Source organism: Bufo gargarizans, chromosome 2 (genome assembly GCF_014858855.1).
Source record: "Bufo gargarizans isolate SCDJY-AF-19 chromosome 2, ASM1485885v1, whole genome shotgun sequence".
Lineage (NCBI taxonomy): Eukaryota > Metazoa > Chordata > Amphibia > Anura > Bufonidae > Bufo > Bufo gargarizans.
In genome coordinates, this window is record NC_058081.1 from 38,025,635 (window position 1) to 38,046,989 (window position 21,355).

General features: G+C 46.3%; 1 protein-coding gene across 2 annotated transcripts in view; it reads left to right on the forward strand.

Annotated features, from left to right (window-relative positions):
• COL5A3 (collagen type V alpha 3 chain) overlaps nucleotides 1–21,355 on the forward strand; it is a 219,994-nt gene that overhangs the window by 174,328 nt on the left and 24,311 nt on the right. For both annotated transcript variants that reach the window (XM_044278772.1, XM_044278773.1), the window contains 8 exons: nucleotides 4,075–4,164; nucleotides 4,412–4,465; nucleotides 4,567–4,674; nucleotides 12,367–12,474; nucleotides 12,566–12,619; nucleotides 13,655–13,708; nucleotides 13,856–13,963; nucleotides 21,000–21,053. In XM_044278772.1, coding sequence (XP_044134707.1) covers nucleotides 4,075–4,164; nucleotides 4,412–4,465; nucleotides 4,567–4,674; nucleotides 12,367–12,474; nucleotides 12,566–12,619; nucleotides 13,655–13,708; nucleotides 13,856–13,963; nucleotides 21,000–21,053 — 630 coding nt within the window. The remainder of the gene's footprint in view (nucleotides 1–4,074; nucleotides 4,165–4,411; nucleotides 4,466–4,566; nucleotides 4,675–12,366; nucleotides 12,475–12,565; nucleotides 12,620–13,654; nucleotides 13,709–13,855; nucleotides 13,964–20,999; nucleotides 21,054–21,355) is intronic.

Genomic DNA, 21,355 nt, shown 5'->3' on the forward strand with positions numbered 1-21,355 from the left:
ATGCCCTTCAGGCTCAATTTCAGGTGGCAGTGAGGGCTATTTCCAAGTACCCATTGATAGGGATTCTCAGGACGCAGGGACCGAGAGGGATGATCTCAAAGTTATACACGCATCTTCTAGATCTTAAACTTAGGCCCAAACCCCTGTTAGTGGAGATGAGGTGGAAGGAGAGGGTGACACAACTCTCTGATGAGGAATGGGCGGAGGCTTTATGCGCACCATCAACTGTGTCGCCTTCTCTCAACAATAGGCTTACTCAATTGTTCATTCTTCACAGAAGTTATCTAACGCCTACCAGGCTACATAAAATGGGAAGGCTTGACCACACGAGATGCCATAGATGCGCTCAAGAAAATGCGGATTTCTGGCATCTTATCTGGGACTGCCGGTACGTGCAACCCTTTTGGAAGAAAGTAGTGGATATTCTATCGACTCTGATCACAGAGGCAATACCCTGTTGTCCTAAGATCTGTCTGCTAGGGATAGTGGATGGGGATACCCGCTCCTTGTATGTATGCACCTTCCTAAGAGAAACCTTATTTCTGGCCAGGAAGGCTATAGCCCTGCGCTGGATGGCGGACAGACCGCCGACAATAGGTCAGTGGAAGGCACTGGTGAACCAAATCTTACCTTATGAAAAGGTGATGTATGGTAATAGGAAGTGTCCTCAGAAATTTGACAAAATATGGGGATCTTGGTGTTCATCACCTACCACTGCACTGCCTTCTCACATGCAATCCGTACAGTCCACGTGATACCACATGCTGTATTATTTCATGGTTTATGATAAGCGGAGGGGGGGGGGGGGAGATATGAAACTAGACAAAATGCACTTTACCAGAAGACGTCATATGCTTCTCTTTATTTTTCATTGTTCTCTGGATGGAAATGTGTCACATTGTTCCTGTTCTGTACCACTTCATGGCAATGTATGTATAATCACATATATGATTCTTGATTTTGTCATATGTATAAATGTACCAATTTTTGGTTGCTATTCTCAATAAAACGAGTTTAAAAAAAAAAAAAAAAAAAAATAGGACCACTGGGAACTTTTCAAACGTCATCCAAAATTCCATATATTCAAAAACTATGTAGGAAACTTTAAGTTGTACCGTGATCTGTGGGGTCTCACCCCTGGTTCCATACCAATCATAAAAATGAGGCAACAGCACTGGCTGAAAAGCCACAGCCTTGTGAAGGCAGTGACTAACACAACACCATTGATTTGAGTGGCCACGTCTCATACTGCATCTTAACCAGGTAAATGGGACCGAGCTGAAACTGTGGTGCGGTACCAGACACAGCCAATCAATGTTCTTAGTAAACATTCAAAGAGAACATTCAAAAATTAAGGGTTCAGCCCTGCATTCAGGTTTTTAGATGCAGTTTTTGAAGCCAAAACTAGGAGTGGATTTAAAAAAAGAGGATAATTTATAGCTGTCCTTAATACTTTCTATACTTTATGATCTACAGTCGTGGCCAAAAATTTTGAGAATGACACAAATATTAGTTTTCACAAAGTTTGCTGCTAAACTGCTTTTAGGTCTTTGTTTCAGTTGTTTCTGTGATGTAGTGAAATATAATTACACGCACTTTATACGTTTCAAAGGCTTTTATCGACAATTACATGACATTTATGCAAAGAGTCAGTATTTGCAGTGTTGGCCCTTCTTTTTCAGGACCTCTGCAATTCGACCAGGGCATGCTCTCAATCAACTTCTGGGCCAATTCCTGACTGAAAGCAACCCATTCTTTCATAATCACTTCTTGGAGCTTGTCAGAATTAGTGGGTTTTTGTTTCTCCACCCACCTCTTGAGGATTGACCACAAGTTCTCAATGGGATTAAGATCTGGGGAGTTTCCAGGCCATGGTCCCAAAATATCAACGTTTTGGTCCCCGAGCCACTTAGTTATCACTTTTGCCTTATGGCACGGTGCTCCATCGTGCTGGAAAATGCATTGTTCTTCACCAAACTGTTGTTGGATTGTTGGAAGAAGTTGCTGTTGGAGGGTGTTCTGGTACCATTCTTTATTCATGGCTGTGTTTTTGGTCAAAATTGTGAGTGAGCCCACTCAATGGGATGAGAAGCAACCCCACACATGAATGGTCTCAGGATGCTTTACTGTTGACATGACACAGGACTGATGGTAGCGCTCACCTTTTCTTCTCCGGACAAGCCTTTTTCCTGATGCCCCAAACAATCGGAAAGAGGCTTCATCGGAAAATAAGACTTTGCCCCAGTCCTCAGCAGTCCATTCACCATATTTTCTGCAGAAGATCAATCTGTCCCTGATGTTTTTTTTGGAGAGAAGTGGCTTCTTTGCTGCCCTTCTTGACACCAGGCCATCTTCCAAAAGTCTTCGCCTCACTGTGCGTGCAGATGCGCTCACACCTGCCTGCTGCCATTCCTGAGCAAGCTCTGCACTGGTGGCACTCCGATCCTGCAGCTGAATCCTCTTTAGGAGACGATCCTGGCGCTTGCTGGACTTTCTTGGACGCCTTCTTAACAAGAATTGAACCTCTTTCCTTGAAGTTCTTGATGATCCTTTAAATTGTTGATTGAGGTGCAATCTTAGTAGCGACAATATCCTTGCCTGTGAAGCCATTTTTATGCAGCGCAATGATGGCTGCACGCGTTTCTTTGCAGGTCACCATGGTTAACAATGGAAGAACAATGATTTCAAGCATCACCCTCCTTTTAACAGGTCAAGTCTGCCATTTTAACCCAATCACCCTGACATAAAATCTCCAGCCTTGTGCTCGTCAACATTCTCACCTGAGTTACGATTACTGAAATGATCTCAGCAGGTCCTTTAATGACAGCAATGAAATGCAGTGGAAAGTTTTTGGGGGGATTAAGTTAATTTTTGTGGCAAAGAAGGACTATGCAATTCATCTGATCACTCTTCATAACATTCTGGAGTATATGCAAATTGCTATTATAAAAACTTAAGCAGCAACTTTTCCAATTTCCAATATTTATGTAATTCTCAAAACATTTGGCCACGACTGTACACCTGATTTTGGATTCAAAAATTTGATTAAAAAAACTGAATGCTGGCTGTAATCTAATGGGCCAAATATCTTTTGGAAGACTATTACGGATCCCCATAGTCTCAGTCTGGTGAATAAACATGTTTTCCTGAATGGTAGTGCTGATAGCCTATCCGTATAATAACCCATCGGGTTGTCCGACTTTAGCACTCCTGCTGATCGGTTAAATGAAGCTAAAGTTAAATGATTGGAACTGAGCTGCGATGAGCTGCATTACCAGTCATAGCCACAACTGTATGTATGACGTGGACAGGGACATTAGACTTTGGCGAATCCCAACAATTGAGGCATCTACATTATATCTTTGGTCACCCTGAGATGGGTTGTCCAGGATTTTACAACTGATGCCCTATCTTCAGGACAGGCCATGAATATCTCACTCCAACTGATCAGCTGTTCTGCAGTAACACTCCTTCTGGAAGTCGGTGTTGGAACTACACAGTTCTGTCTACTGTGTAGGGGATGGAGATGATTGCTACAGCGCTGCTCCCTCAGCAGATTGTGTAGCCATGTCACCTGAGCTACTGTAGAACAGTTCATTGGCAGGGGTGCAGGCTGTTGGACGCCTGAAAACAGGCCATCAAAAGTAGAATCCTGGACATGCCCTTTAAGGGTGGAGCCACACCGTGCTAAGTTGTTATCCTGTTAATTAAAGGGGTTGTGCAGTGGTTAAATATTAATGTCCTATCCTCATGATAAGTCTTCAATATCAGATTGGTGGGGGTCCAACTCCCAACACCTCAGCCTACCAGCTGTTTGAATTGATAGCGAAGCTCACATGAGATCTGCTTCAAAATTACACTGCACATCATCTTACTCGTAGAGGCAGAATGGTGTAATTATAACTGCTCCGTCCCAGACAATCTGATATTGGAGACCCACCCGGAGGATATTATGAATGAATAATGAATTACAATTTTTTTTTCTGGGTTTCTCATTTTTCTAATCTTGACACTTTTTAAAGTGATTCTAGTCTGCAACCATTCACAAGGAGCATATGTCATTTGCCGTCACAGGGTGACCCCGGTCCTGTCGGAATTCCAGGCAAAGCTGGCCCTCAAGGGTTAAGCGGATTTCCAGGAGCCCGTGGAATAGCAGGCGAAATGGTAAATATCATTATTGTCATATAAATTGATAAAAATATATGTACACAGTAAAAACTTTTAGAGATACGCTCACCAGAATTTGCATTAAAAAAGTTTCTTGTCAAACAAGATGGCCAGTATGCTTAGTATAATAAAATGGAAAGTTTTCACAGAAAATATGGTCTGGATAAAGGGGTCTTTTTGGAAAGGTTTCACTATATATAGAGTATACATTACAAATCGCAATGAATCTCTTTGTTCCTCGTAGGGTCCATCTGGCTTAAAAGGAGGAGAAGGCCCCATTGGTTCACCAGGAGCTCCAGTAGGTGTTGAAGATCCGGAAATTCAACAGTAGCCCCTGTTACTTGTGTATGTTCATCCACACATAGTCCCCTAACCTTTATAAATGTTACCTGTTTAAAGGGTCCAGGCGGAGAGAGAGGTCCACCTGGAGCAGCTGGTGGAATTGGCCTTCCAGGACGCCCTGGGTCACAAGGACAATCAGGACCTGCTGGTGAGAAGGGGAATCCAGTAAGTAACATAATAAAGTGGTCATTAATACATTCTTCATGTTACAGGACCATCAAATTTCGTGACAACAGTAAGAGAAGCCATTCATGGCTGACCTGTGGTTAACCATACAACTACCTAAAAATCTACGAGAAACTTATATTCACTCTGCAAAATCTTATTCTTCTTGGTTTCAGATCATGTTTGTGCCATGATTGATGTAAAATACATTTCTAACAAAGCTAGAACCAGCCCTGTAGTGCACATGGGTCCAGAGATCTCCACATTCACTGGTCAAATTGCTCTAATAATCTTCAGCCTGGCAGCTCAGTGGGGTGTGCTTTCCCCAGTGGGCATGTCGTTCTGCTGCAGCTCTCTCCCTGTAACTGCCGCAGCCTCTTACAGAACATATGGCTGGTGGCAGTTGAAGATTTTACCGGAGCGCGTGTGACCACCTCAGTGAGATGGACCAAAAAATAAGGAAAAGAACAAACAGCAGGTGGCGCTATGCAGATGCATTTTATTGAATAGCTCACTGGCTATACTACATTTTTATCTATGGGTGGTATGCTGCATTAACATTTGGGTTCTCCATAATTATAAATGATTTTTAAAATCAGGAGCATGTTCACCTTAAATTTTTTTATCCTTACATAGTGACATAGTTCATAAGGCTGAAAAAAGACATTTGTCCATCCAGTTCGGCCTGTTATCCTGTAAGTTGATCCAGAGGAAGGCAAAAAAAAAACTGTGAGGTAGAAGCCAATTTTCCCCACTTAAGGGGAAAGAAATTCCTTCCCGACTCCAATCAGGCATCAGAATAACTCCCTGGATCAACGACCCCTCTCTAGTAGCTATAGCCTGTAATATTATTACGCTCCAGAAATACATCCAGGCCCCTCTTGAATTCCTTTATTGTACTCACCATCACCACCTCCTCAGGCAGAGAGTTCCATAGTCTCACTGCTCTTACCGTAAGGAATCCTCTTCTATGTTTGTGTACAAACCTTCTTTCCTCCAGACGCAGAGGATGTCCCCTCGTCACAGTCACAGTCCTGGGAATAAATAGCTGATGGGATAGATCTCTGTACTGACCCCTGATATATTTATACATAGTTATTGGATCTCCCCTCATTGATATTTTTTCTAAAGTAAATAACCCTAATTTTGATAATCTTTTAGGGTACTGTAGTCCCCCCCATTCCAGTTATTACTTTAGTTGCCCTCCTCTGAACCCTCTCCAGCTCTGCTATGTCTTGTTCACAAAAGCTCAGAACTGTACACAGTACTCCATGTGTGGTCTGACTAGTGATTTGTAAAGTGGTAGGACTATGTTCTCATCACGGGCATCTATGCCCCTTTTGATGCAACCCATTATCTTATTGGCCTTGGCAGCAGCTGCCTGACACTGGTTTTTACTGCTTAGTTTGCTGTTCACTAAAATTCCTAGGTCCTTTTCCATGTTAGTGTTACCGAGTGTTTTACCATTTAGTATGTACGTGTGACTTGCATTATTCCTTCCGATGTGCATAACCTTACATTTGTCAGTGTTAAACCTCATCTGCCACTTATCTGCCCAAGCCTCCAATCTATCCAGATCCCTCTGTAGTATTATACTGTCCTTCAGTGTTAATTACTTTACACAGTTTAGTGTCATCTGCGAAAATTGATACTTTACTATGCAAGCCTTCTACAAGATCATTAATAAATATATTGAAGAGAATATGGCCCAATACTGACCCCTGAGGTACCCCACTAGTGACAGTGACCCAGACTGAGTGTGTACCGTTAATAACCACCCTCTGTTTCTTATCACTGAACCAGTTACTTACCCACATACAGACATTTTCTCCCAGTCCGAGCATTCTCATTTTATATACTAACCTTTTATGTGGTACAGTGTCAAATGCTTTGGTGAAGTCCAGATATACGACATCTATTGATTTGCCGCTGTAGAACTTACCCCCTCATAGAAACTGATTAAATTAGTTTGACATGACCGATCCCTCACGAAGCCATGCTGATATGCCGTTATTTGCTTATTTCCGTTGAGATGCTCTAAGATGCGGCAATCCTGTGGCACACTCCCTGTCAGTAGTGATGGATGAAGCGCAAGTTCGCGTCGGGTCCCATTTATTGTAATGGAAGACGAACCTGAAAAACCTTCAGCTCATATTTGCAGCCAAGAAATAATTACTAGTAGTGCACAAATAGTCCCACAACATGGACAGTGACATACCAGATGTATTATTCTAATTTGTGATCTCCATTCATTATTTTATTTTTTATGCAAAATATCGGCAATATAATTTTCGCGTACGAGCATGCGCACACCAGTTATAATAATTTTTTCCAATACCGTTTGTCACTGTGTGTAGCAGAGGGAACGCAGCAAAACCACTCACCACTGCTGCACAATACAAATCCACTATAATATGATTTCTATGTTAGAAAGTATATTATAAGTGTATTACACCCCTCTGTACTGCACACCTATCAATAGTACACCTATACCAGTTATTAGACAGACTTTTGTGGACCTATTTGTTAGCGTTTTTGTCCCTAACAGTCTGTCCCTGCTCCACACAGCAACCTTTTCCTACACTGACAAAAGACTCGATGTAAACTGGTGGCCAGATCGGGTCTATTTATAAGGTAGGGGGTGTGTCCATGTGCTGAAACTTTTCAATTGGCTGTCCTGTACCACCTGATGGATGTGTCATGGGTCAAAGTTCTTTACAATGTAAAAGAATATGGCGGGTACAAATGTCGCCATATGTTCGCATGTTCGGGGAATCACGAACGACCAAAGTTCGCCGCGAACCGACCGCCGGGCGAACCGCAAGGCCATCACTACCTGTCAGTATAGAGTCCTTAAATATCAGAAATAAGGGTCTGGCTATGACATTACTTAATTCTCTTAGGATACTGGGGTGTATGTATCTATTGTAAGGGGTTACACTCTCAGGCGAAGCGGCAATGACAGATTCTCTTGCAGACCACAGGGTTAAATTCCAAACGTTGCTTTATTTTGTTTTTATAACTCTGGCAATACAGGCAAACCCAGTTATAGTTCACTGGGTAAGGTGAAGGTCCAGCACCACAAAGCCCGTCTGGGCTCTGGCTAATACAGTGAAGATCCAAGCTCACCTATTGAACACAGGTCACACAGAGAATTAGGCATCTCTAGCCAGCAGGGCAGCCATCTTCCCAGACATTGTCCAGGCATTACTCTCCCCAGACTGACAGCCTGGACTGTGCTTTATTTCCTCTTAACGATCCCAGCTGGCTTCAGCTGGGGATCCCTCAGGCTAGGGGAAAACCTGCCCCTGAATGAGGTGGACTGGGGAGGTCCCTCTACCAAGCCTACCTTCTCCCAGTCCAATAAAATACAGCCCATAAACTTAACAAAACTGTCTCAGCAACCTACACATTGCTGAGACCATTTTAACCTTCTGGATTTTATTTACCTCACCTAGTTGAAAAAGCTGGGTGGGATATACACCCCTTCCAGGACTTTACCATACACTTTTCTGTTAACCTTACCACACTTTTTAAGACGCCGCTGTACTTCTTCCTGGGTCAGACAGGGCATTTTTAATAGGGAGTTTACTTTTACATTCTGCATTTTAATCTGACAGTTTATTTTCCCCAGTGAATACAGTGGAGAAAAAAATATTTAATAGCTTTGCTTTTTTCTCATCGCTCTCTGCAACTCCCCCCTCATTGCTCTGTAGAGGGACGACACCTTCAGATTTATACTCTTTACCATTTACAGGTCCTTCTAAAAAAATTAGCATATTGTGATAAAGTTCATTATTTTCTGTAATGTACTGATAAACATTAGACTTTCATATATTTTAGATTCATTACACACAACTGAAGTAGTTCAAGCCTTTTATTGTTTTAATATTGATGATTTTGGCATACAGCTCATGAAAACCCAAATTTCCTATCTCAAAAAATTTGCATATTTAGTCCGACCAATAAAAGAAAACAGTTTTTAATACAAAAAAAGTCAACCTTCAAATAATTATGTTCAGTTATGCCCTCAATACTTGGTCGGGAATCCTTTTGCAGAAATGACTGCTTCAATGCGGCGTGGCATGGAGGCAATCAGCCTGTGGCACTGCTGAGGTGTTATGGAGGCCCAGGATGCTTCGATAGCGGCCTTAAGCTCATCCAGAGTGTTGGGTCTTGCGTCTCTCAACTTTCTCTTCCCAATATCCCACAGATTCTCTATGGGGTTCAGGTCAGGAGAGTTGGCAGGCCAATTGAGCCCAGTAATACCATGGTCAGTAAACCATTTACCAGTGGTTTTGGCACTGTGAGCAGGTGCCAGGTCGTGCTGAAAAATGAAATCTTCATCTCCATAAAGCTTTTCAGCAGATGGAAGCATGAAGTGCTCCAAATTCTCCTGATAGCTAGCTGCATTGACCCTGCCCTTGATAAAACACAGTGGACCAACACCAGCAGCTGACATGGCACCCCAGACCATCACTGACTGTGGGTACTTGACACTGGACTTCAGGCATTTTGGCATTTCCCTCTCCCCAGTCTTCCTCCAGACTCTGGCACCTTGATTTCCAAATGACATGCAAAATTTGCTTTCATCTGAAAAAAGTACTTTGGACCACTGAGCAACAGTCCAGTGCTGCTTCTCTGTAGCCCAGGTCAGGCGCTTCTGCCGCTGTTTCTGGTTCAAAAGTGGCTTGACCTGGGGAATGCGGCACCTGTAGCCCATTTCCTGCACACGCCTGTACACGGTGGCTCTGGATGTTTCTACTCCAGACTCAGTCCACTGCTTCCGCAGGTCCCCCAAGGTCTGGAATCGGTCCTTCTCCACAATCTTCCTCAGGGTCCGGTCACCTCTTCTCGTTGTGCAGCGTTTTCTGCCACACTTTTTCCTTCCCACAGACTTCCCACTGAGGTGCCTTGATACAGCACTCTGGGAACAGCCTATTTGTTCAGAAATTTCTTTCTGTGTCTTACCCTCTTGCTTGAGGGTGTCAATGATGGCCTTCTGGACAGCAGTCAGGTCGGCAGTCTTACCCATGATTGCGGTTTTGAGTAATGAACCAGGCTGGGAGTTTTTAAAAGCCTCAGGAATCTTTTGCAGGTGTTTAGAGTTAATTAGTTGATTCAGATGATTAGGTTAATAGCTCGTTTAGAGAACCTTTTCATGATATGCTAATTTTTTTTGATAGGAATTTTGGGTTTTCATGAGCTGTATGCCAAAATCATCAATATTAAAACAATAAAAGGCTTGAACTACTTCAGTTGGTGTGTAATGAATCTAAAATATATGAAAGTCTAATGTTTATCAGTACATTACAGAAAATAATGAACTTTATCACAATATGCTAATTTTTTTAGAAGGACCTGTATATAATTGAAGAACATTTTAGGGTTAGTTTTGCTCTTCTTGGCAATTAATCTCTCATCTCTAATTTGGCTGCTTTTATTAGTTTTTTACATATTCTTTTTTTTCCTTATCATTTTTCAGGGCTTCCTCGCTACACTCCTGTTTTAGTGATTTAAATGCTTTTGTTTTGTAATTTATTGCTTTCTTTACAGTTCTATTTATCCACATACTGTAGTTTTTTTTCTTGTTCCTTAAACTTTTATTTCCATAAGGTATGTACCTCTCATAATTAGATTTTAGGATGCTTTTAAAAACATCCCATTTTGTGGCTGTATTTTTATTTTTGAGGACTTTGTCCCAGTTACGGTAGTTAGACCTATGGCCTCTCTTAGTTGGCTAAATTTCGCTTTTTTTGAAGTTTGGTATTTTTGTTCCTCCCTGAAGAAAAACTCTTTTGAATGACAATTGGAAGGTTATTACTTTGTGGTCACTGTTTCCCAGGTATCCCCCAACCTGCACATCTGTTGTTCTGTCAGGTCTATTGGTTAATACTAAGTCCAGTATGGCTGTCCCTCTAGTCGGGTCCTGAACCAGTTGGGAAAGGTAATTGTCTTTGTTATTGCCAAGAACCTGTTTCCTTTATGAGATATACAGGTTTTAGTTCCCCAGTCTATATCTGGGTATTTGAAGTCCCCCATAATAACCACCTCATTATGATCTGCCGCGTCGTCTATCTCATTTAGTAGCAGATTTTCTGTGGATTCTGGTATATTAGGTGGTTTATAATAAACTCCTATTAGTAATTTTTTTGGGTTTTTTCCTCCATGTATTTCTACCCTCAGTGACTCCACATGTTCATGTCCCTCATTTATATCTTCTCGGACTGTGGGCTTTAGACAGGACTTTACATAAAGGCAGACCACTCTCCCTCTCCGGTTTTGGCGATCCTTTCTAAACAGACTGTAACCCTGTAGATTAACCACCCAGTCATAGTTATCATCCAGCCATGTCTCAGTTATTCCCACTATGTCATAGTCCTCCTCACACATCACTAATTCCAGTTCACCAGCTTTATTAGTCAGGCTTCTGGCATTAGTATACATACAATTGAGAGGTTTATGTATATTTTTTACCCTACACCTTTCCTTCTGAACTGTTCTAGTCCCTCCTTCCATTCCTCCCCCAGTCCCATTACCTCACCCCGGGCTCTATCTGCACTATCTTCCCCTCCTATAATGTAATTTCCCTCCCCCCCAGTCCCTAGTTTAAACACTCCTCCAACCTTCTAGCCATCTTCTCCCCCAACATAGCTGCCCCTTCCCCATTGAGGTGCAGCCCATCCCTATAATAGAGCCTGTAGCCGACAGAGAAGTCGGCCCAGTTCTCCAGGAACCCAAACCCCTCCCTCCTACACCAGTTCTTGAGCCACTTGTTAACCTCCCTAGTCTCCAGCTGCCTATCTTGTGTGGCTCGTGGTACAGGTAGTATTTTGGAAAACACTACCTTTGAGGTCCTTGCCCTAAGCTTGTGACCTAAATCTCTAAAATAATTTTTAAAGACGCTCCACCTATCTCTAACTTTGTCATTGGTTCCAATATGGACCATGACTGCTGGATCTTCTCCAGCCCCTCCCAGTAATCTGTCAACCCGATCCACGATGTGTCGAACTCGAGCGCCAGGAAGACAACACACCGTTCGACGATCCCGGTCTTTGTGACAGATCACCCTATCTGTACACCTTATAATTGAGTCTCCCACTACCAGCACCTGTCTGGCCTGCCCTGCTCTCCTGGTGCCCTGCTTACTGGAGCTGACATTCCCCTGACTGGAAGAGGACGGGTTCAGCTGCAGCAGTGCTCTCCCTGAACTGACATCGCCCTAATCTTCCAACCATGCACTTGAGGTGTGTCAGATCAGGGCTAGCCTCCCTGGCACTCCTCCCTCTACCCTACTTTCTAACTGTTCTACAGCTAGCTACCTCACTTTCCTGAGCCTCCTCGCTACCACCCTCCCCCACATCTACCCCATAGAGTGCTTGCTCAGTGAGCAGCAAACTCTTTTCCAAATTGTCAACGGTTCTCAGTATTGAAACTCGCCCGGTTAGATACACGATGTGCGATTCCAAATGTGAACCTGTTTCCTTTAGGAGATATACAGGTTTCAGTTTCCCACTCTATACCTGGGTAGTTGAAGTCCCCCATAATAACGACCTCATTATGATCTGCTGCCTCATCTATCTCATTTAGTAGCAGATTTTCTAACCCCCTTCTAACCCCTCATTTGATGCAAAAATAATGTTTTGTACAGTATTTATAATATATAACTTAAGATTATGTTTTGTCTCGCAGGGCGAGAAAGGACCTGAGGGTGGAGCTGGCCAGGATGGTGCTCAGGGAAGCATTGGACCACCAGGACCTGCTGGTCAATCTGGACCTGCTGGGGATGATGGAGATAAGGTATCTGACAACTGTTTGACGTCTTTGTGCCTCTTTTTTGGCATGGTTTCCACAAAGTGAATATTAATGTTATCTGGCACCTTTCTTTTAGGGAGAAATGGGCGGCCCTGGACAAAAAGGAAGTAAAGGTGACAAGGGAGATAAAGTAAGTATCTATAATATTGTCGGATTTGGTGATGACAGACTTCACAGGCTTTAACAGTTTCCAAAAGTTAAAAGTCCAACACTTCCTATTGATCTTCCAAAATAATATAAAAGCAAACAAAGTTATGCAGTTGATTTCATAGAAACACAAAAACACCTGCCCATCTGACTGCTAACTGCACATAGGTTTACTCACCTAGGAATACAGCAGATAACAGGAGATCAGGCTTTACTCAGCCACCAGGTCATGCAGCTTTCAGACTCTTGACACTGTATGAGTATTTCAGCCCTGTATTTATTCCCCCAGTAACATGCAAAGCAGCTACACCTGAGTTTGCCTTAGTTTAGGAGAAAGTGGTGTACTGGAGTGGGAAGGAAATGGCAGGTCCCACTACCAATCTACCTACCATTCCATACAAAGTCCAGCCCATTAAACATTTTTTAACAAGTCCTTCAGCAAACTACACTTTGCGATAAAAATAAATAAATATATATATATACACACTTTGGATGAAGGCTATTTTAGAGTTTATAGAAGAGACATACATAGAAACAATATAAACATAGACTAATGTAAAGGAACAGCACAAAAATTTCTATAAATGTACATGTTAGGCCCCCTGCACACGATCAGGATTGCGTGCGGATTTTCCGCGCGGATTTGCGTGCGGAAAATCCGCACCGTAGGTCATGTACATTGTATTCTATGAGAATTTGAAATTCTCAATGCACACGATGCAGATTTTTTCCGCACGGATTTTGACCTGCGGTGCGGATTTTAAAATCCGCGACATGTCAATAAATTTTTTTTTTCCTGACCGGATTTTCTTAATTCACTTAGTGAAATCCGCATGCGGAAAATCCGCACCAAATCCGCACGCAAATCCGCATGCAAATCCGCACCAATTAATGCGGATTGACCGCACGGATTTGCCTGTGAACACCTGCGGATTTCAGTGCGGATTCTCCGCACATAAATCCTGAACGTGTGCATGTAGCCTTACTCCAATATCTGACTATATTCTCTATTTTAAAGGGGCCACCAGGACCAACTGGCATACAAGGTCCAATAGGACACCCTGGTCAAGCAGTAAGTATTGTGTTGAACAAATCATATTTGCAAACATGCATGTATCTTATTCCAATTAATCACTAAAAAGTAAGATTTAAATATCCTTTTGTGTTTCTATAAAATTTAACAATGAAGATTTATTCATCATATTACTGTTTTGCATAGGGGCAAGATGGAGAGCCTGGACGTAGGGGTCAACAAGGAATGCAAGGACAAAAGGGAGATGAAGGTTATAGAGGGTTCCCTGGTATAACTGGCCCAAGGGGGCTGCAGGTAAGTTGACCCATCCCATTGTTGGTTCCTTGAAAATAAACACTAGGCAGTTTGTTTTTAAAAGTATGGAGATAGTCCATAGAGGCTGACCATATAGCTGCTATGAGGCCCACAGAGAGAGGGGACCCAGCCCTCCAATTTACATTGCTATTAGAAATCAAGAAACCGTCCCCTCCCCAGAGGAACTGCATTGCTGGAAAACGAGGGTCTGGATAACTGTCCCAATTAAAAGGTTGTGTAGGGGGACTAACGCCAGGCGCTTCTGTTCTGGGTTGCACCTTTAAGCTGACCAACTGCAACACCCACAAAATCACATGAGGGTCAAACCAATGCATTTGGCTATTATTTTATCAGTAGAGAAAAAAAAAATGAAGAACCCCTTTCCATTTGTCCTATAGGAGTAAGTTGGTTTGTTAGATCTCATAGACTCCCATGCTCCGCAATACTTCATTTTCCCTGCAAAAAAAAAACTACCCCCTGCCCCCCACTATCAACTTTACTGAAAATGATTTGCCCAAACCTTAAAGCATACCTGAGTAAAAAAAAAAAAAAAAAAGTTTACATAATGGCTTTGCTTCTTTGTATAATCATAACTGTGAAGGAACAGTTATGTTTGGGCTTCCCTAATGTTTTTTCAGCCAAATTATTCAGTTTCAGTGGCATAGCTAGAGGCATTTCTCTCAGAAGCAGGGGCGTCTCCCTTCTGTGAAATTTGCCAGTACTGTACTGCTGTGATGTCCTTTCCCTTACTTCTTACAATGTTTGTTTTCATCTAGAGAGCTCAGAGAACAGATAAGGAGGGATAAATCACACTTACATAGAGGCAGAAGGCTCCTGTGATGTTCAGAAGCAGTCTAGAAGCAGTTGTTTTATCAGGCTCAGGATCTCAGCTAGCTCTGACACGTCACCACTTCCTCTTAGCCATCTTCTGTGTCTCTGTTTCTAGAGACGGATCTTGCCTGACAACAGGCAGTGGACTGCATCTTAGGTGGAAATGAGATGCCTAGTGGCCATGACTTCAGGTGGATGCAGGCAGATTTTTTAATTAAATTATTTAGAAATTTGCTACTTATACCGTTCTCTATTAAATGAAATGACATTTCTCGCCCAGTTTCCTTGGGGGACACAGAAGACCTTGGGTATAGCTCATCTCCCTAGGAGGCGTGACACTAAGTAAGAACTGTTAGCCCCTCCTCCACAGCTATACCCTCAGCCTGGAGAGAGAGACTGTCAGTTTTTAGCTTAGTGTCCAAGGAGGCAAGACACCCCCTGCTCTGCAGGGCTGTTTTCTCCTTGTTTTAATTTTAGATTTTTACTTTTTTCTTTTCTTTTTGTTCCAGAACATCAGGGACAACAGAGACGCACTAGACCTCTCTGTTTCTCCCGGGGTCGAGCTGCGCCAGTGCCGGTCATCCGCACTGCTGCCTCCCCCACAGAAGGCAAGGTGGATCAGGGCAGCCCAGCTCCCCTACATCCCGCCAGCGCAAGGGTCGCCCGCACGCCAAGTCCCTCTTCCAGCGTCCTGCCACTACGGTGCCAGTAGCTGAAGGGGCGACCCTGCTGGAACGGACCGAGGGTGAAGACGGCTGTGGTGAGAGATTGGCTTCTCCAGCCCTACGTCCCCCCCCCCACCCCGGTCTCCTGCGTGCCTGACCCCCATACTGACAGGGCCTCTGGACCCTTTTGTCCCTGCTAGTCCTAGGCTGGCCCCTGGCTGCCACAGGGCGACATTCTGCTCCCTCTCCTCCCCTCCATAGGACATTGGCACCCTTCTCCCTGACAAGAAGAATGCCTGGGGAGCTGCAGAGGTTCGCACCTAGCTGCCCCTGACGTAGGGGTTATGCAGGCCTCCCACCCTCACAGACCCGGTCTCAGGGTCCCCCTCCCTCTTACCGGCCACTGCTTCAGGGCCAGAGGGCCCGCGCCTTGCTGCCCCTGACCCATCACGGGCACCGGTCCAAGGGCAAGGTGGTTGTGGCTGCCGGCCATATGGAGCGCTGTTCTAGGCCAAGGGCCCGCTCCAGGGGTGAAATGGCTGCCGGGTCATCGCTTCCGACAGCGGGTGGGCACCGCGGCCTACAAATGAGCGCTATGCCTCAACAGCCCCCGGCCGACCGTCGGAACATTCCGGTCGGCCGGGCGCCGCAAAATGTTGTTCCCCTCCTGGGCGACACTTCGCGGCAGCGATCCCACTCTATCCGGGTCCCCAGCTCTTCCGGCCCGCGGGGTGGGCACCCGCGGCCGGTATGTGCCGCTCCGTAGGCCCGGCCGGTACTTTAAATACTGTGCGGCCCCGGTCAGCCGGGCGCCGCAAAAAATTTAGACCCCGGCTTCACGGCCTGCTAGGCCGCAAAATTCGGGCCTCTGTTGGAGGGGGCTGGAACTTCTCCGGGCGCGAATCTTCCCGCCTGGAGGTTCCCCCGCCCCCAGAGGATCGCAGTGCCGCCCCCAGGCCGGATCCCTGTTAACCCCTTGGGTACAGGCCGGCTTCCGATGGGCCTGTGTGGCTTTCTGCCTCAGTGAGGCTGGGTTATAATAAATAAATAAAAAAAAAAAAAAAAAAAGAAATTAAATTATTTATTAATATGACTTGTGGGCTGCGCAGGACACTGCAGCCTCATCTCAGAGTGCTGCCTGTATACATGCCCCCTTTCCATAGGTGGCATGGTGTCGCGCTCCCCGGCTGCGGCGCTACCAGGGTCATTTCCCCTTCTAGGCGGTTTTTTTGCCCTCTCCGCGCTACGGCGCTGGTCAGTGCATGCGGCCTTTTCTGTAGGGTGCCTGCCATGTGCAGGACCCCCCTCCTGGCGGGATACTGCACTCTCCTTAACTGCGGGTTGGCCTTGTGCATGATCGCCCTTTCATTGGCGGCCTACTGCAGTTTCTCCGGATACGGTGCTGGCCATGTGCACGACCACCTTCCATAGGTGGAACACGGCAATTCGTTGCCGGCCATGTGCGTGACCCCTTCCATAGGCGGAACGCTACACTCTCACTGGATTCGTTGCCGATCATGTGCATGACCCCCTTCTTAGGCGGAATATTGCACTCTCATCGGATTCGGTGCTGGCCATGTGCACGACCCCCTTCCTTAGGCGGAACGCCGCACTGTCTCTGGATTCGCTGCCTGCCATAGGCATGACTCCCTTCTGTGGACGGCATTCGGCACTCTCACTGGATTCACTGCCAGCCATGTGCATGACCACCTTCCATAGGCGGTATGATGCACTCTCATTGGATTCACTGCCGGCCTTGGGCATGCCTCCTTCCCTGGTGGCGGCATACATACACTCCCTCGGTCGGTGGTTGTTCTCTCGCCGGTACGTTGTTGGCCAGGTGCATGAACCCTATGCATGGCGGGGTGCTTGCACTCTCTCTGGATCCGCTGCCGGCCATATGCATGACCCCTCTTCCGTGGGCGGTGTACGCACTCTCACTGGATTCGCTGCCGGCCATGGGCATGCCTCCTTTAGGTGACATACGCACATTTTCACCGGCTGCTCGCACTCTCCCTGAATGCGATGCTGGCCATGTGCATGGCCCCCCCCCACCCTTCGTGTTCTGGGCGGCATACTACACTCTCACCGGATACATTGCTGGCCTTGAGCATGGCCTTCTATCATGGGTGGAACGCTTGTGTTCCCATTGGATGCGGTGCTGGCCTTGTGCGTGACCACCCCTCATTCCATGGGCGGAATTTTGCACGCTCACGGGATTCAAGGCTGTCCTTGTATGTGCTGTGCTGGACTTGCTCATGTTCCCCCTTCATTGGTGGAGTAGTTGCACTCTCACAAAATTTCGGTGTTGGGTGAATTGTTGCACACTCACTTAATGCTAGGATAGCCCTGTGCATGACCCCCCTTTCACTAGGTGGACCTCCTGCGTTCCTGCTGGATACTGTGTGGCCATGTGCATGGCGCCCTTCTGGGCGAAGTAGGGTATGCCCTACTTCTCTGACGTAGTTACGACCTTGGGCATCACCCCCTTTTTGGGGCGGGCCCTTGCACTCTTGCTGACTGCAGTTTGCCAGGTACATGTCCCCCCCTTTCGAGGAGGTCAGTTTGCGTTCTATCGCATACCTTACTAGTCTTGTGCATAACTCCTTTTCAGTTGCACTTCCGTAGATACTGTGGGACTCTGTGGCTGGCCTTCTTCGCTGAGTGATATTTTTGCAGTGAGCGGACGTTCTTGTGCGTTGTTTGGGCCGTGTATGCCTTCTCGTCCCGTAGGTGGGTTAGCCTTCTCACTGCTTACGGGGCTACTCGTACGTATGCCTCCTTTCCCCCTGCGACATACTTTTTCTCTTGGGAGACGGTGTTTGCAGCAAGCCTTGCACTATTCTCTAAGGAGATCATTCTGTCCACCTGTGTGAGCCTAAGGTGTTGTCCAATAAGCAACAGATGAATACCTTATATTTAAGTAGACGGGCTCTGCTGCTCGCTACTGCACCGAGCTGGGTGGTACTCACTCATTTCGTTGGCCCTTCCGCCCGGGGAGTGTTCGTGGTTCCTAGATACGTACCCATTCGTCCTTCCGCGGCATTGTTTCCCTGCGCTAGTGGTCACATGGTCGAGTGTGCTGTCTGCAGCGCCCTTCGCATTTTATGTTGGCTCTGGCAGGACTACGGTCCCCTCGCCTAGTACCTTTTCCTCCTCTTCGGGTGCAGTGTGGTATGATTCTTTCCGGTTGGCGCCCTCGGTGCTTCAGTCTGATCTGCTACCAGGTTCGGGCTGCTCTTCTTGGGAAGGTCACCCAACTTCTCTTGGGTGCTCGCCTACCCAGGTCCGGAGGACCTCCGCCTTGAGTTCTTCAGGGTATTCAAGGCGGTGGACCGGGTGTCTCAGTGTAGCGGTGTGCTGCTTTTGAGCTGTTCTATGGCTTCTCTGTTGCCCACTCCTATGCCGGCCTCTGTCTCGACCGCCTTTTCTCGCCGGTCGGTTTGGCTCCCACTCGGTACAGATCACTCCGATGTGGCTTCTGTTCCGGCCGCGCTTCAGAGGCTGTTCCTTCACTGCCCTTCCCTCGGGGGAGAGCGTGGTTGTTCATGTGGATGGTACTGGTGTTCCCTTTGAGTCCCCCTTGTCCACACTGGTTGTACTAGCTGTGTACCTAGTTACCGGGTCTACGGCGTTCTGTCCTCCCGCTGGGTGCAGATTGCGTTTTTTTTTTTTTTTTTTGTTTTCAATTCTAGGCAATGTTTCTGCTATGGACTTACCTTCTCGGTAGCTTGGGAGGACTGCCTTTTGCCAAGATTGTCTTCAGATCTCCCACACCGGGACTGTAGTCCGTCTTCCTGTGGTGACTGCATCGGCTTGGGTTTTAGCCTGTCTTGTCCTGGCATCTGGCGGTTGCTGGACGGACCCTTCGGTTCCTGTCCGTTTGTCCTTCTGCTCCCCCACTCAGGGTGGATCCGGGACAACTTGCTCGGGGGCCGGCGGGACCAGTTCTACCGACCGTTCTACCCGTGTTACTGGTCTGCGCCTGATCATTGGGTTTTCACCCTCTTGCCCAGGCGACTCTAGTGGGCTCGCTAGTGTTCGCTCCTGGCCATGTTTCGTCCAGGATCTGTTGGAGGACTTAGGTTTTTACCTGGGGTTCTGTGGGAAGCTGGGCGTTCCCCCGCTCTTCCTTTCTCTCTCCATGGTTCTGTTTTTCTCCAGTCCGGCCTGGAACTGGGACTGGGACTCTGTCGCTTGAAGTATCAGGTGTCAGCGCTGCCCTTCTTCTTTCAGCGTTCCCCGGCCCTCTGGGCCTGTCTGGACCTTCTTCCGTGGAGCGGCTCTTGGGTTCCTTTGTGCTGCCCTCCGGTACCGCCCTGGGACCTACATACTGGGCTCTTGGCGCTCCAATCTTTCGCTTGGAGCCGTTACAGTGGTTCTCTCTACTCCTTCTGTCCTGTACGGTTGTGTTTCTGTAGCCATCGTGTCTCTGGCGGGTGCCTGAGTGGCGGCCCTTCTTGTTCCGAGCCTTTTGTCTTTCCCCAGGACAGGGCTGTTCTCCATTCCGTCTCTTCCTTCCTTCTGAAGGTGGTGTTTGTCTTTCATTTCGTCGAGGCAGTCGTCCTCCCCTTCCCACCCCCGGGAACGGACACTTCACCGGTTTGGACGTTGTTTGGACCTTGCAGTTTTTTACTTGGAGATCTCCGACTCTTGTCTACGTTCGGCCTCTTGGGTTCCAGGAGGTCCGCGCGAAGGGTTGACGGCATCCAGGGTGGCTTTCCTCCTCTTTCTCAGAGTGGCTATTGCTGTGGTTGCCGCACCAAGGGCAGGGTTCTGCTTTTGGTGTCACCGTTCATTTCACCAGAGCTGTCGGTTCCTCCTGGGTCAGAGGCATTAGGCTTCGGCCATGCATTTGTGCAAGGCGGTCACTTCTTCCTTGCACACCTTACCAGGTTCTACAGGGTGCGTACTCGGGCTTCAGCGTCTGCTGCCTTGGGCCGCCTGGTCTGCAGGCGGCGGTTTCTTGATGCCTTCGGGTGCTTCGCCTTGGTGCTGTGGTCCCTCCCCTCTTGGACTGCTATTGAACGTCCCAAGGTCTTCTGTGTCCCCCAAGGAAACTGGGCGAGAAAACGAGATTTTTGTATAACTTACCAGTAAAATCTCTTTCTCGCTCTTTCCTTGGGGGACACAGCACCCACCCATTCTTTGTTCTTCTCTGCACGGTTTCCGGGTTTGTTTTACCCGTTGGGTAGTTGGCTTGTTGGTTCCACTTTTGGACTTTGCCTTGTTTTCACTACTTGGACACGCAACTGACAGTCTCTCTCTCCAGGCTGAGGGTATAGCTGTGGAGGAGGGGCTAACAGTTCTTACTTAGTGTCACGCCTCCTAGGGAGATGAGCTATACCCAAGGTCTTCTGTGTCCCCCAAGGAAAGAGCGAGAAAGAGATTTTACTGGTAAGTTATACAAAATCTCGTTTTTGTGAAAGAACAGTGACTCTTGTCTAATGTATGTCATTCACTAAATACAATGGATAATTTATGGAGTATATACTATGAAAGCATTTCAATCTAATATTTTAATAATTGTCTCTTTATAGGGTATGCCTGGACCTCCAGGAGAGAAAGGAGAAAGTGGACATGTTGGACCAATGGTACACTGGATGGAATAAATGTTTTTCCTTACCAAATTCATTATTGACAAAATTTAAAAAATTTTATAAAAAAAGGAACATACATACAAAGCAGTAACATTTTGTCATAACACGTCAAGTGAATAATGAACAGTTATAAAACAACAGTACTATGGATTGTTGAGGAGAAAGCCCATATGTTAGGCTTACACTAGGTGGTGAGATACCCATCTTATTCTGCTATAGGGCCCTATAAATTATAGTTACGCCACTATTGATAGGGTAAGATGTAGTCAAATGCTGAACTGTGCATCTTTGGCTAA